This window comes from Coregonus lavaretus (assembly GCF_964263955.1).
Source record: "Coregonus lavaretus genome assembly, chromosome: 4".
NCBI classification, from domain to species: domain Eukaryota; kingdom Metazoa; phylum Chordata; class Actinopteri; order Salmoniformes; family Salmonidae; genus Coregonus; species Coregonus lavaretus.
In genome coordinates, this window is record NC_139991.1 from 14,973,030 (window position 1) to 14,986,985 (window position 13,956).

At 42.6% G+C, this 13,956-nt stretch overlaps 1 protein-coding gene across 1 annotated transcript; it reads left to right on the forward strand.

The window, feature by feature from the left end:
• Positions 1 to 1,262: 1,262 nt before the first annotated feature.
• LOC311128103 (SHC SH2 domain-binding protein 1-like) lies at positions 1,263 to 13,713 on the forward strand. Its single transcript, XM_084160075.1, has 13 exons — positions 1,263 to 1,647; positions 2,088 to 2,270; positions 2,390 to 2,505; positions 2,785 to 2,993; positions 4,465 to 4,560; positions 5,557 to 5,787; positions 6,182 to 6,359; positions 6,775 to 6,895; positions 9,996 to 10,127; positions 10,718 to 10,836; positions 10,952 to 11,038; positions 11,509 to 11,641; positions 12,888 to 13,713. Exons 1-13 carry the CDS (start codon positions 1,440 to 1,442, stop codon positions 13,238 to 13,240), a joined length of 2,166 nt encoding a protein of 721 aa, XP_084016201.1. The 5' UTR covers positions 1,263 to 1,439; the 3' UTR covers positions 13,241 to 13,713.
• Positions 13,714 to 13,956: the final 243 nt, after the last annotated feature.

Sequence of the window (13,956 nt, forward strand, 5' to 3'; positions counted from 1 at the left end):
AAAGGTAGGGGCGTGGATCAGAAAACCAGTCAGTATCTGGTGTGACCACCATTTGCCTCATGCGGTGCGACATTTCCTTCGCATAGAGTTGATCAGGCTGTTGATCGTGGCCTGTGAAATTTTGTACCACTCCTCTTCAATGGTTGTGCGAAGTTGCTGGAAATTGGCAGGAACTGGAACACCCTGTCTTACACGTCGATCCAGAGCATCCCAAACATGCTCAATGGGTGACATGTCTGGTGAGTATGCAGGCCATGGAAGAACTGGGACATTTTCAGCTTCCAGGAATTGTTTACAGATCCTTGCGACATAGGGCAGTGCATTATCATGCTGAAACATGAGCTGATGGAGGCGGGTGAATGGCAGGACAATGGGCCTCAGGATCTCGTCAAGGTATCTCTGTGCATTCAAATGTCCTTCGATAAAATGCAATTGTGTTCGTTGTACATAGCTTATGCCTGCCCATACCATAACCCCACCGCCACCATGGGACACTGCGCTTTTTACCCAGCACTGGGCTACCAAAACAACTAAACTGGGTTGTTTCTAACCCAGCGTGTAGGCTACGTGGGCATGCTGTCAGGAGAATGAAGCAGCCTAAATGACAGCCCATCTGTGAACGCCCACAGAACATGTGTTCCTCACACATTAAGGTCTCAAAAAACGATAAATAACACTTAACATACTGGAATATTGTCACAAGGGTTTACAATTATCAAGAAAATAGATATGAACATGCAATCTTTCAACTCAAAAGGCCTCTATTTGGCTCCTTACTGAGGATTTATTTTCTACATCACCAGCAAGCTCACTTTAACCCTTTTGAAATAAATTAAATCTTTGATAATACTGTCTGATGTAATTGATAATAAATATTAATTGATCAATTAATCTATCATGTCTCTTTATCTGTTTCATATCTGACCTGGTTGATTTCACTTGAAAAACTCTTGAAAATATGTTTCTGCTGACACCTACTGGACAATAGTATGAACTTCAGTGGCTAGGGCTGCATCTCAATAGTCAAAGTGTGTACCTCAGCTTCCTCCCATATGCAACAATATAACAGGTCAAAGCTATAGGGAAGACCAGGCATTTCCTTTGGATATAAATGTCTCTGATTTAACATATTATCAAAGATTATTTACAATTTGTGATACATTTTCTCTCATATGTAGAAAGAAAGAACTGGTTTACTATTGGTAACGCCCATCAATGGAACCACCCCACACGTTTAGCCAACGTCAATGCTCATTGGTCGAGACTCCCTAAACCGGGGAAATTTTGAAATTAGCAACAATGTTGTTTGTGTGAAAGTGCATATTTTTTTTTTTACCAAAGGCACCATTAGTTAGCTAGTTCCCCTGTCATTTCACTACTCAGGGCTGGATTTTGTTATACATTTAGACCTCTGCTGTGGCTAGTTTGAAAGTTTTACAATGGCTGAAGAAGACGGTTGTTCATCTAGTATGACGGAGCCTCAGCTTGAAGCAGGAGGAGACAAGGCGGCGGATGGAATGAGGTCGACAGCAGATTCAAGTGAAAGTGGACAGGACAAGCCCGACAAAGTGGATTTGGAGTCAAATGTCGAATTAAAAGAGGATGTCAGAGATTTGAATTTGCGACAAGGAGATGTTGTCAGACAAGGTTTGTTTAATAACTATTGTTGCTCATTTCAACCGTGCAGCTAGCCTAGCTAACTGGCTAATAATGTTAGCAAGCTAACGTTAGCTAGGTAAGTAAATTAAGTAACGTTATCTAACTAACGTTACTGTACTGTAACTAGCGAAACATGCAACTCCACCAACCGTTGACTCATAACAGCAAATAAGGCTAGGTATATCTCATTAACCTATTTGCTGTATTTCAAAGAACTGTTAGAAGAATAGAGGAGAAAAATGGTTGTCTCACTCAGTACTTATTAATGGATCTTTCATCTCCCCTGGCTTCATCATTACCTGCTGCTAGGCCATGCCAGATCAGTGAATGATGGAGGAGAGGGCACAAGGAAAGGAAACTACTTTACACAATGCAACCTAGTAGAAAATTAGATATCAATCTAACTTATACTTTCTCTTCCAACACAGGACTTTTCCAGAATGAGGAGGAGGAGGATGGTGACAGCGGCACAGACTACTTCAACACTGATATAGCTGGTACTCAGTTGCAACGTGCTGAACGCATAGGAGATGCATCCCTTCCTGACACCTTTCAGACAAATGAACTACTTTATTACGAGCGATTCAAAGCCTATCAAGACTACATGCTAGGTATGTAACCTTCCTACGGTCTTACATCTATTCTACAACCATATTGATCGATTTTCAAGGCTCCCAGTGACAAATCGGAAATAAAAGTAAATAAAACTGACTGCTGTTGTTTTGGACAGGTGATTGTAAAACATCAGAGGTGAAGGCCTTCACAGCTGACTACCTGGAGAAGGTTCTGGAGCCTTGTGACTGGCAGGCACAGTGGTGCACAGACGTGTTTGATGTGCTAGTGGAGGTAAGTCACTTCGACCTGAAAGATTGCCCAGCAAGAGACATGTCTAAAAGAAGCTGTGCTTTGTACTCTGCATGAATGAATTGGAACACTTGTACTCTGGATGCAGTTTTATAGTGAATCTGAATCCAGATGTCTGGTTAAACAATGCGAAACAGCTATTTTTTCCAATGTTATACAGATGGTTGGATCTGACCAGTGAAGCAGAAGTAGCCTAACCATTCACCCATGAAAAATTGTCATATGAAGGTTACAACCTCATACTTGTTCCCCTTTCTTCAGGTGGTGGATGTGAACTATAAAGAGCTGAAAGCCCAGGTGAAGCTGGTGGTGCCCCTGCAGTGTGAGACAAGAGGCTGCGAGCTGACAGAGGAGGCCATGAACACCCTCCTAGAGGCCACTCTGTACAAATTGCCTCTGCAGGAGCTCCATGTGGTGTTTGATGAGTCTGGGGACTTTGACCAGACTGCACTGGCACTTGAGCATCTCCGGTAAGACCCTATTGTTAAGTTTTAAACTGCTAAGGTTTTTCTCAAAGGGCTGTTGAAGCCACAATTATTATTTCCAAGTCAGAGGAGAAAGCATCAGAAAAAGTGCCGAAGGCGATTTGTCCCATCCCCCTATAAAAATGATTGAAACAGGCCTCTTGTTTTAGCAGTTTGAATGGTGTGGAACTGACATTCAATTTGGGTGGGCCTGACTTTAACTTCTCTTAATGTGTGTGTGAATTTTTCATGCTTGTCTTTTGGTCCGCTTGATAGAACTTTAGAATAACTTTATTTTTCCTGTGAGGGAACTTCTTTTTTGGAGTGGTTAAAGCTGCAATATGTACGTTTTTGGGCGACCTGGCCAAAATCACATAGAAATGGGAGTTATAGATCTTTCATTCTCATTGAACGCAAGTCTAAGAGGCGGTAGATCTGTTCTATGTGCAATATTTCTATGCTTCCCATTCTTAAGTCTTTTACTTTCAGGTTGGTACACCAGCTTTAAACACCTGAAAATACAATATTTGTGGTTATGGAAAATATATTTCACAGTGGTTTAGATGGTGCAATGATTATCTATACTATACTTGCTTGTTTTGTCACATAAACTGAATTTAGGCAAACTATTAGAATTTTAGCAACCAGGAAATGGCAGAGCGATTGCTGTATAGTGCACCTTTAAAACAACAACGACATAAACAAAGTAGACCCACTAGGCACAAATAGTCTTACCAGACACTTTAGCCTGTTGTTCCACCTACAAATATGACAGTACAGTAATAACATCAGAAACATCTGTGAGTGCAATATAGAGCAGGACTTTCCCAGCAGAGTTCTGAATGGGCAATGTTGGTAGCTACGTCTCAGAATCTTGATCATGCAGACTCGCCACCCGCATTGATGGTGGGAGTTCATAAAGTTTACACAGCAGCATTATGGAGATTCGTATGGAGCCTCTGCCTCACTCACCCGCCCCCCCGCCGACCTGTTGTTGGCATTGCCTCTCATAGACGTAGCTAGCTAGCACTGCTCTCTTTCCGTCTGGCCGGCAGTTGCATCCTGTGTCTCCATGGATACCACCGGGGATCAGATGAGATGCACACAATAAAAATGCTCAAAACGGCTTCACTCTGCTGGTTGGCCCCTTTTTTTATTTTCTTTATCAGCTGACTCAACTACTTCCATGCACTGCACACATTTTTTCTCAGCTATTATATGACAAAAACACTCAAAATAATGTCAATGGACATGACAGATGAGACAGAACCGACATCACCCGTCACATTACAGCGGCAGAAAAAAATATATGGACTAGTTCTTATGTGATATTAAATAACAGAATGGTGTGTTCAAATTTCATGGTGAAACACACACTGAGAAATACCCTGAAGGGAGATAATACACTGGAACAAATGGTTCTGCTTCTGTGCTGAGAAATCTCTTGTCTGAACTGTCTCAAACCTTTTCTTCTCAGGTTTTTCTACAAACACATCTGGAGAAAGTGGGACGACGAGGACGAGGATGATGACTTTGACTACTTCGTCAGATGTGTGGAGCCCCGCCTCAGGCTGTGCGTGTAGAAGGGTGATAGTGGGGGGGATGGGAAGATTAGTCAGTGTGTGGGCTAGATTGGCACATTCTCATTTAGGCTGTATTGGTTCAGATCTGCCAATGACACGGCTAGGTTGAACCCATTATTTTATGCCGCTATCAAAACGGCCATATGGCATAGGAACCTGTAGAGCATTGCAAATCAGTGCAGTTCAGGCACACTTGAGCAAGCTCCATGTCTAATGGTTGGAGCTGGAAGGCTGTTGCAGTGAGAGGGTGCAGATTATTACTTGGCCACTAGATGGCAGTGTGTACCTGGGGTTTGTGAGCATGCTGTGGCGTCTCCTATATAATATTTTTATGGTTGGATATTTACGGGTGGAGATGAGGGTTAAGATATCTTATTGGCTTCAGCAGAAAACCTAAAGCTTATTATTGTGGGACCAATCAGCTGCAATTTTATAACAAGGACACTATGTCCACAATTTGCTTTTATATATTTTATACATTTGAGTCATTTTAGCAGATGCTCTTATCCAGAGTGACTTACAGTAGTGAGTGCGTACATTTTTCATACTGGTCCCCCGTGGGAATCGAACCCACAACCCTGGCGTTGCGAGCCCCATGCTCTACCAACTGATTCACACGGGACCAAATAATGGTTAAGAACATTAATCTGCTAGACAAAGAAATAGTCTTTGTAACCCAATCAAGACCGGATTTTTAGATAGAATGGAGACCCCCCTTGTTCAGAATCTTGATGTTCACCTGTATTTTTCTTTCTCCAAATAATGGTTAAGAACATTTTCAAATGACGGACAACGCCATCAAACAAACAATGTTGTGCTCTGAGCTTCTCCTCTAGAGTTACCCCACCTTAAACCTCTTGTTGCCCTCAATGTTGCTGAACAGTTTGTTCCCAACAGTCCTTCAAGACACCTCATAATGCGATTGTGTTTTAAAAAAGGAAAACAAAATAAGTATTTCTCCCTCTGTGGCTGTGTCAATCCTGCAGGTTTTATGATATTCTGGAGGATCGGGTGCCTGCTGGACTTGTGGCAGAGTATCACTCTCTTTTGGAACGCTGCTCTCAGAAGTTCCAGGAGTTTTCTAGCCTGCGGAACGGCATCAGCAGCGACTCTGAGTCGGAGCTGGACAACGTGTCCATGGTGGATGGCCTGAGGATGTACGAGCAGATGGAGGCCCTGAAGCGCAAACTCCGGATCATCGAGAACCCGCTGCTCAGGTAGCTGGCCAGGGGGATACAGGCCACCAGTGCCTCAGCAGAGTGTGTGTGTTGAGGGAGTAGTTGTGTGACTGATGGGAGTTGGTCTCCTAACAGAAGACTGAGTAAAGGCTATTGGATTCAGCTCTGTGTCCCTGAGCTAGCATGTTTGACCTATACTGCCCCTGTTAAGAGCAAAACCTCTCACAGAATAACACTACAGTTCAGTTCAATGCATCATATTCTGGTTAGAATACAAAAGAGGGACAGCAATTTAATTTATAGCTACTACTAATGCACACCTGGGCCTATACTCCGAGAGGCTATGGGAAAGTGGAAGATCATCCATTCTGCTCTGTCCAATGCTGTACCATTGTGTTCGTCTACATAAATGTGTTCTCTCCTGACACTGCAGGTATGTGCTGGGATACAAGGTGAACTCAGGGCAGCAGTCGTGCAGGGCCAAGGGGCCTCGTGCCTCAGGCGGCCGGATGGTCCATGTCGTGTCTGTCTCCACTACAGTCAGCCAGCTGCAGAGCCTGATGGCAGACAAGCTAGGGCCCCAATTCTCAGGGGAAGAGTTTGAACTACAGGTATGGCAAAAAAAATAAAATAGTTTTTTTTTAAATCTATGACATTCGTCCCTTCTTAGGCATATTGTATTTTGTCAAATTTAAGTTTGCCCAGGTTTCCATTTCAAATGGTCTGTTTAATGAGATGACCAGAGACGAAACCCAATGGTTATGCTCTCTAACCATGTCACACTTGTGTATAGGTCTAATGCGCAGGGATTTGTGGGATTTGCTGAGGTGCTTGGGCTGTCTTTTATTTGACCTCCCTAGTTCCTGGCTTTGTAGAAGCTGTGTCTGTTCGCCTGATTTTTCTATTCCACTGAGATGTCAGAAGCAGAAAACGTGTGTTTTTGTGTCTGTCTTTGTTTAGTCATGAGTGCAGATCTGTGTTGTACAGACAGACTGTGTACTGGAACTGCTCTGTGTTAAATGTTAGTTTCACAGTGAGCCCCTGCTGGCTGTGAGTGCCTGCTACGAGGGAGACGTGGTCATCATCCTTCCAGGACACTACAATGTCAACAGCTCCATCAGTATCCCAGACTCCATATCGGTGGAAGGTAATGTTTCACATGTCTGAAATCAGCCTTTATAATGGCAGGATGCACTACTGCTGTATGTATGTACAGGTAACTGCCAAAATAATGGAAACACAAGTAAATGAGGGATACAAAGTATGTTGAAAGCAGGTGCTTCCACACAGGTGTGGTTCCTGATTTAAAACGATGTTAACCATTTGCAATGGCTGTCTGTCACCAGATCTCAACCCAATTGAACACTTATGGGAGATTCCAGCACCGTCAACAAAACACCAAATTATGGAATTTCTCGTGGAAGAATGGTGTTGCGTCCCTCAAATAGAGTTCACTCTACACTTGTAGAATCTACGCCAAGGTGCAGTGAAGCTGTTCCGGCTCATGGTGGCCCAACAGCCTATTATGACACTTTATGTTGGTGTTTCCTTTATTTTGGCAGTTACATATACGTATCAGTGGAGGCTGCTGAGGGGAGGACAGCTCATAATAATGGCTGAAATGGAGTATAATGGCTGCAATGGAGTGAATGGAATGGTATCAAACACATGTTTGATACCATTCCATTCACTCCATTCCAGACATTATTATGAGCCATCCTCCCCTCAGCAGCCTCCACTGGTATATATGTGTCTTTTGTTGCTATTAGCCAGCCAGTGATGCCTCTTGCTGGTTTCAGGTAATGAGGAGTAGAATCTGGAGGCTTGGTAGTTCAAAAGTCCATATTCCACTACCTGAATCCAGCAAGAGGCCTCTTCTGATTTTCTGTTTTCCAATCATCCAAGTCTGAGGTTCAGTCATTGCAAAAATATCCCTCTGTTTTAGTTTTTTTATGTGAGTGAGTTGTTCAACACATTTTGCAGGTTGTCTGAATCCTTCCATCCTTTTCTGTCACTAAAGAATATGTTGCTATGCTATGACTAATGTGCTGCGAAGTACTGTTATGGCCATGGAAGTTATTTTCATATTGAACACTTGCGTAAGTGTTTCAGATGCAATCAAGTGTTCACCTGCTGCTGATGCTTTTACGGTACTGGCTGTACTATGTGGCATGTTAATGCTTCTGGAAGGTAAAACAACCACTCAATATACAGTACATGGAGTGAAATGAATGTATAGCAGAGAGCTTGATGGCGCAGTAAGCGTTTGAACGGGGGTGATAGTAATGCATAGAGAAGGCTAGCGCGGGGGAGGAGAGGTCAGAGCAGAGGCGCCGTGTCAGTCTCTTTATGCAAATAGGGGGGCCTGCCGAGTCAGAGGGAGCGGAGGGGAGATTGGAGCGGCTTTTTACATGCGTCTGTTTCTATGTGCTTGCCCCCCTGTGGTGCTAGAAAACTCCTGAAAGCTGAGATAAAGGGGAAATTAGATGCGGCGCTGCCTGGCACTGCACCACGACAGGAGAAGAGCAACTCAATTAGACCACCGCTGGATTACCATAATATAATTCTCCCTCCCACCAAAGAGCCTTTGATATTTTAGAGGAGCAGGGCACACAGAGGCGCTTATTGCTTTTTGGATATTGCTGTATCAAAGACTGATCATATGCATTTTTCCGCTCTATCTTCATAAGCATAGCGAGAATTTCAGAAGAGTGTGTTCCCGAAGAGACATTAGAATTGATTAGTGAGGAGGTTGTTAGTCAGCACTTGTTAAGAACAGAATGCATTTGTGATCTGCAATCAGTGCACACATTTTAGCATTTTTTTTTCATTCATTCTCTAAGCAGTAGCACATTTTTGCCTGTCATGAAGCCCACTGGGAATAGGGTTTTCCTCTCCTGGAAGTGTGCATGGCCCTATGACTTTACAAATCGATATTCAGCCTTTGGCCTTTCCAATGGCAGCGTGTGAAACCCAGCCAGTGCTGTAGAATTGTTGGCCACATTGTGGAACACCTGTCTCCAGGCCAGCTGTCAAGGAACAGAGAATAATGAACCCTAGCCGTCAGAACACTGTCCATCACATTCTGCACTGTTGTACAGTGCTGCCTGCCTGGGATTGTGCTGAATTGCTACTTGTCATGTACACCACTACGAGGTTGGAAGGAGTGTTCGGAACCAACACTGGCCATTGAGCCATGACCCAGTTGTCCCAGCTGTCAGCATGCAAAGATGGAGCAAATGCAATTTATTCGATATGATAATCTTCTTTCTATGTACAGTTGGTGATGGGGAAAAATTGATATAGTAAGTGGACTATTGCTATATTATTTTTGCCGATTTTCTATCGATACTGTGATTGCTAGGTAGTTAACATTAGCTAGCGCTAGTCGGCTGTACCTGCAACAACCTATAGCTCATCATTCTATAGCTTGTTCGCCATCTTCTTTTTAAGTGTTGAGCCAACATGTTTTCAACACTTATCTCCATGACAGATCAAAATGCCTTTTCTTCATGGCTCTCTGCCGCAGACATATAGTGAGCAATATGTTTAGAACATCAAATCGCAATAAAATCGCAGTATCGAATCGCAATACGTACGTATACACTGACTATACCAAACATTAGAAACACCTTCCTAATATTAAGTTGCAACCAGTGGTGTAAAGTACTTAAATAAAAATACTAGTTGTTTTTTGGGGTATCTGTACTTTACTTTACTATTTATATATTTTTTTACTTCGCAACATTCCTAAAGAAAATGATGCACTTTTTACTCCATGCATTTTCCCTGACACCCAAAATTACTCATTACATTTTGAATGTTTAGCAGGATAGGAAAATGGTATAATTCGCAGACTTATTAAGAGAACATCCCTGGTCATCCCTACTGCCTCTGATCTGGCGGACTCTCAAAACACATGCTTCGTTTGTAAATGATGTTGGACTGTGCCCCTGGCTATCTGTAAACAAACAAGAAAATTGTGCCATCTGGTTTGCTTAATGTAAGGAATTTGAAATGATTTTACTTGGTATATTTGAGCAATTACAATTACTTTTGATACTTAAGTATATTTAAAACCAAATACTTTTAGACTTTTGCTCAAGTGGATTTTTACTTGAGTCATTTTCTATTAAGGTATCTTTACTTTTACTCTTGTAGATCTTTAAATCTACCTGCTACAGTGGCTGGTGGACCAAAAAGTAAATTCTAGGCCCTGATGTAGGCTAATAAATCTTTATTTTCAGGGTTCGGCCTACCTGATGAGGTGGTGATTGAGAAGAAGAACAAAGGGGACTCGTTTGTGGAGTCAACAGGAGCCGACGTGAAGATCTCCAACGTCAAGTTCATCCAGCACGACGCTATCGAAGGCATCCTCTGTGAGTCCTCTTAGTCCTTCTCCCAATGTGATGCTGCCTCTACATCTACCCTGCCCCCCAACTCTACTGGCAGTCCACCCATTGGCCTGCATGAATAATTCTGCCTAAGCTGCTGGCATTGCTTAACATCTGGCAACAGCCATATACAGTGAGGGGGAAAAAATAATTTGATCCCCTGCTGATTTTGTACGTTTGCCCACTGAAAAAGAAATGATCAGTCTATAATTTTAATGGTAGGTTTATTTGAAAAGTGAGAGACAGAATAACAAAAAAAAAACAACAGAAAAACGCATTTGTCAAAAATGTTATAAATTGATTTGTATTTTAATGAGGGAAATAAGTATTTGACCCCCTCTCAATCAGAAAGATTTCTGGCTCCCAGGTGTCTTTTATACAGGTAACGAGCTGAGATTAGGAGCACACTCTTAAAGGGAGTGCTCCTAATCTCAGCTTGTTACCTGTATAAAAGACACCTGTCCACAGAAGCAATCAATCAGTCAGATTCCAAACTCTCCACCATGGCCAAGACCAAAGAGCTCTCTAAGGATGTCAGGGACAAGGCTGGAATGGGCTTTCCCTCTTGTCTCCAGGTGTTCGTCAGGGTAAGCTGGAGATGGAGAACTGTGTCCTTCAGTGCGAGACGACAGGTGTCATTGTGCGGACGTCAGCCCACCTGACCATGAACATGTGTGACCTCTACGGCTCAAAGGTGAGAGGTCATTGACGCTCATCACTCTCATGGTGGCGTTGTGCTTTTATTTTTTATTTTTTTCTGTGCAGTAGCCTAGCTGTGTCTCCACATGCTGATAACTGTTGTGCTGTAGGGAGCTGGTGTGGAGATTTACCCTGGCAGTGTCTGCAGTATGGTGGGAAATGGCATACATCACTGCAAAGAAGGAATCCTGATCAAGGTGAGAGACCAGAAGAACTTCAATCTGTATATTACTGCTCCCAGCACTAGCACATTCAACCTCCACAGTAAACCGTCAACATCAATGGAACGTCCTGCTATGCTATGCATCTCTTTCTAGGATCAATTCCAAGCCTGTGGCATGATCTTCTCTCAACCAAAATTGAATTTAGTGGAGAATTATGTTAAAATGCGTACACACTCACAGCAAAAACAAATATGGACTTATTTCCCTAGTTAACTCCAGACGAGTTCTGGGGTCTTATCTCATTCCCTGAGGATAGAACAGTAGTGTGTTTTTTATCGGTCCCTCACACAGGGCTTTCCTTCCTGTTGTCTCTCTGCTCGGTGTGTTGGACTTGGCCAGGACAACTTAAGCAGGAAGACAGACGTGATGACTCTGTTTATGCTTGTCTTTCCCCTCTCTCTGTTGCTCAATCTGTCAACCTCCTCCATCCCTTCTTCCCCCAGGACTTTGCTGATGAGCTGGACACCATGCCCAAGATCACCATGGTGAACAATGTGATCCACAACAACGAGGGATACGGAGTGATCCTGGTCAAACCTAGTGATGCTGCAGCTGTACAGGAAGACATCCCAACTGGTACTAACTAGTTCCAAAGCCTGGGGAAGTTCTCCTCAGGAATATGATAAAAAGGGGTGGAGTACGACAGAGTCTAGATGGAAACTAGTGATGCATTAACACATCAAATCTGTCACATTTTGCATCGGTGGCGTTCCAAATCGAGTTTTGTATTTCTGAACGTTATTCTGATTTGCAAGAAGCTAGCAAGCTTAAGAAACAATACTAACACCGCACATGCTACTAAAACTTTGTCTTACATGGTAGGAAAAGAGACTTGGACGAAACAAGGAAAAAACTGGGAAATGGCACTGAGGGGAAATGTCATTTATACTTAGAGCCAATCTAATTTGAACGTTGAATGCCAGCACTCCCATTCAAGCACATAATCCAATACTGAAGTTCTCCAGACTTCCAATAGTAGAATCAACAAGACAGGATTGGGAAGGATTGCCACGCGAGACTAGGTACTAACCACGTCTTACTGAGTGTTTCCCCACATCAATGGGTTTACTATCTCTGGAAGGCTGAGTTAGTTTCACTGGAAAGTTTGAGAGAAAATGTGCTTGACCTTCAGTCCAGGGCAGCTGCAGAATAAAAGGTCCAGCTGAAGGTGGCATGGCTTAAAATACATCTGGAGCACTCTCTTTTCATCTCTCTCCCTCTCCAACGTCCTCTAATGGAATGTCCCTTATTGTTTGAACCCAGTACACAGGAATAAATACCTCTACCCCAGACAGGGGAATGAGTGAAAATGGCTGAAATTGTTATTTAAAAAAAATAATAATTAACAAATCTCTTCTCTTCAGATTACCTTTCAAAAATGTTATCTACAGAATTAATCAGTTTTGCAGAGACACTACTAAGCCAACAACTGGGTAATAATTGTCGTTTGCGTTGTTATTGAAAAGATGTCCATTATGATGCATTATTTCCCTTCTGGAATTAGCAACAAAAAAAAGCTGTAAATAAAACATTTCTCAACACTCCATTCCCCACTTTAAACGTTGAAAAGAGGCTGTTCGCATTTTGATTTGAAAAGGCAATTATCTACGATTGATCCCAAAGGGCAGTCTTTGTTAGAATACACTGTCAGTCTGATTTGAACAGAATGTAGTAATATTTCACAGGAAGATGTGGTGTTTTCATAAACATGACAAATCAGAATGTCATGATGGAGAATGAAGTGGAAGTAGTGGTATTAAGTCTGAATGTCACAGTGAGGTGTTGACAAGCCTGTCATGAACTGATTCATGTTATTTTCCAGATGAGCCACTGGATAAAGAAGAAGAGGGGGAAGAGGAGATGAAAGGTGAGATGAAGATGCAGGTAGATGTAGACGTGCCCCTCATCGTGGTGGACGACTGCTCTGTGAAGGAACCAGTCTCCTATTCGTCTTGTTACGACGTTCCTCCAGAGTTCACGGAGGGCAACGATGCCATCAAGAGGGAGCTGGTGGCCACATCAGCCAAAAAGCAGCGATGCCAGAAGAGCAGGCTGAAGGAGCTGGGAGTGACCCAGGCAGATGACAACCTGCTCTCCCAGGAGATGTTTGTCTCCATCCAGGACAACCAGTTCAGGAGAAACGGCATGGGCAGCTTCGGCACCTTCTTGTACTGATACTAACTGACCCGTCCTCCTGTTCTGTAGGCCATACATGCACAAACACACTTTTACTTTATTTATTCTAACCTCTTTGCAAAATGTTGCTGCACTAGCTTGTGAGTGGGTATGTGTATTTTTAAATGCTTTTTTAACATGGCTTTTTAATACAATTCTCATTTTAGTATACTGATATTGTGGAGACCTGAGTCTAATAAACTGAATTATTTTCACAATGACACTAATGATGAGTCTCAAATGTCCTTCAAATGTTTTTTCACTTTTTTCGGTGGATATTGTATGATTTCTTGTTATGGATATTGTTAAGATGACACTGCTTTAAATTATTTTGTGTTTGTTGGGGGAAATCACATTGCCTTATTTTGAGTTAGTGTCTCACCCTCACCTGTAGTTCTGGTCATTCCTTTATCACATTTTGCTGAAAGCACTGTAAACATTAAAAATCATGAGCCAATAAAATTAGAATTTATATATGTTTTGATCTATTCGTTTTTTACACCTGGACACAGGACAGATGAGAGAGGGGAAAATCTGGAAGGCTGCTTATTGGTTTTAGGGGCTTAAGGCTTCACCTTTTATAAGATGCTCACAATTGTTTAATTCCAGTTGATTAATTTCCTGGGGATTAAAAGGCTGGTAAAACCTCATTACACCACAGGCAGTTTGATTAATTACCTAATCCAACATGCCCCTGTGAAATACAGCACGTTGTA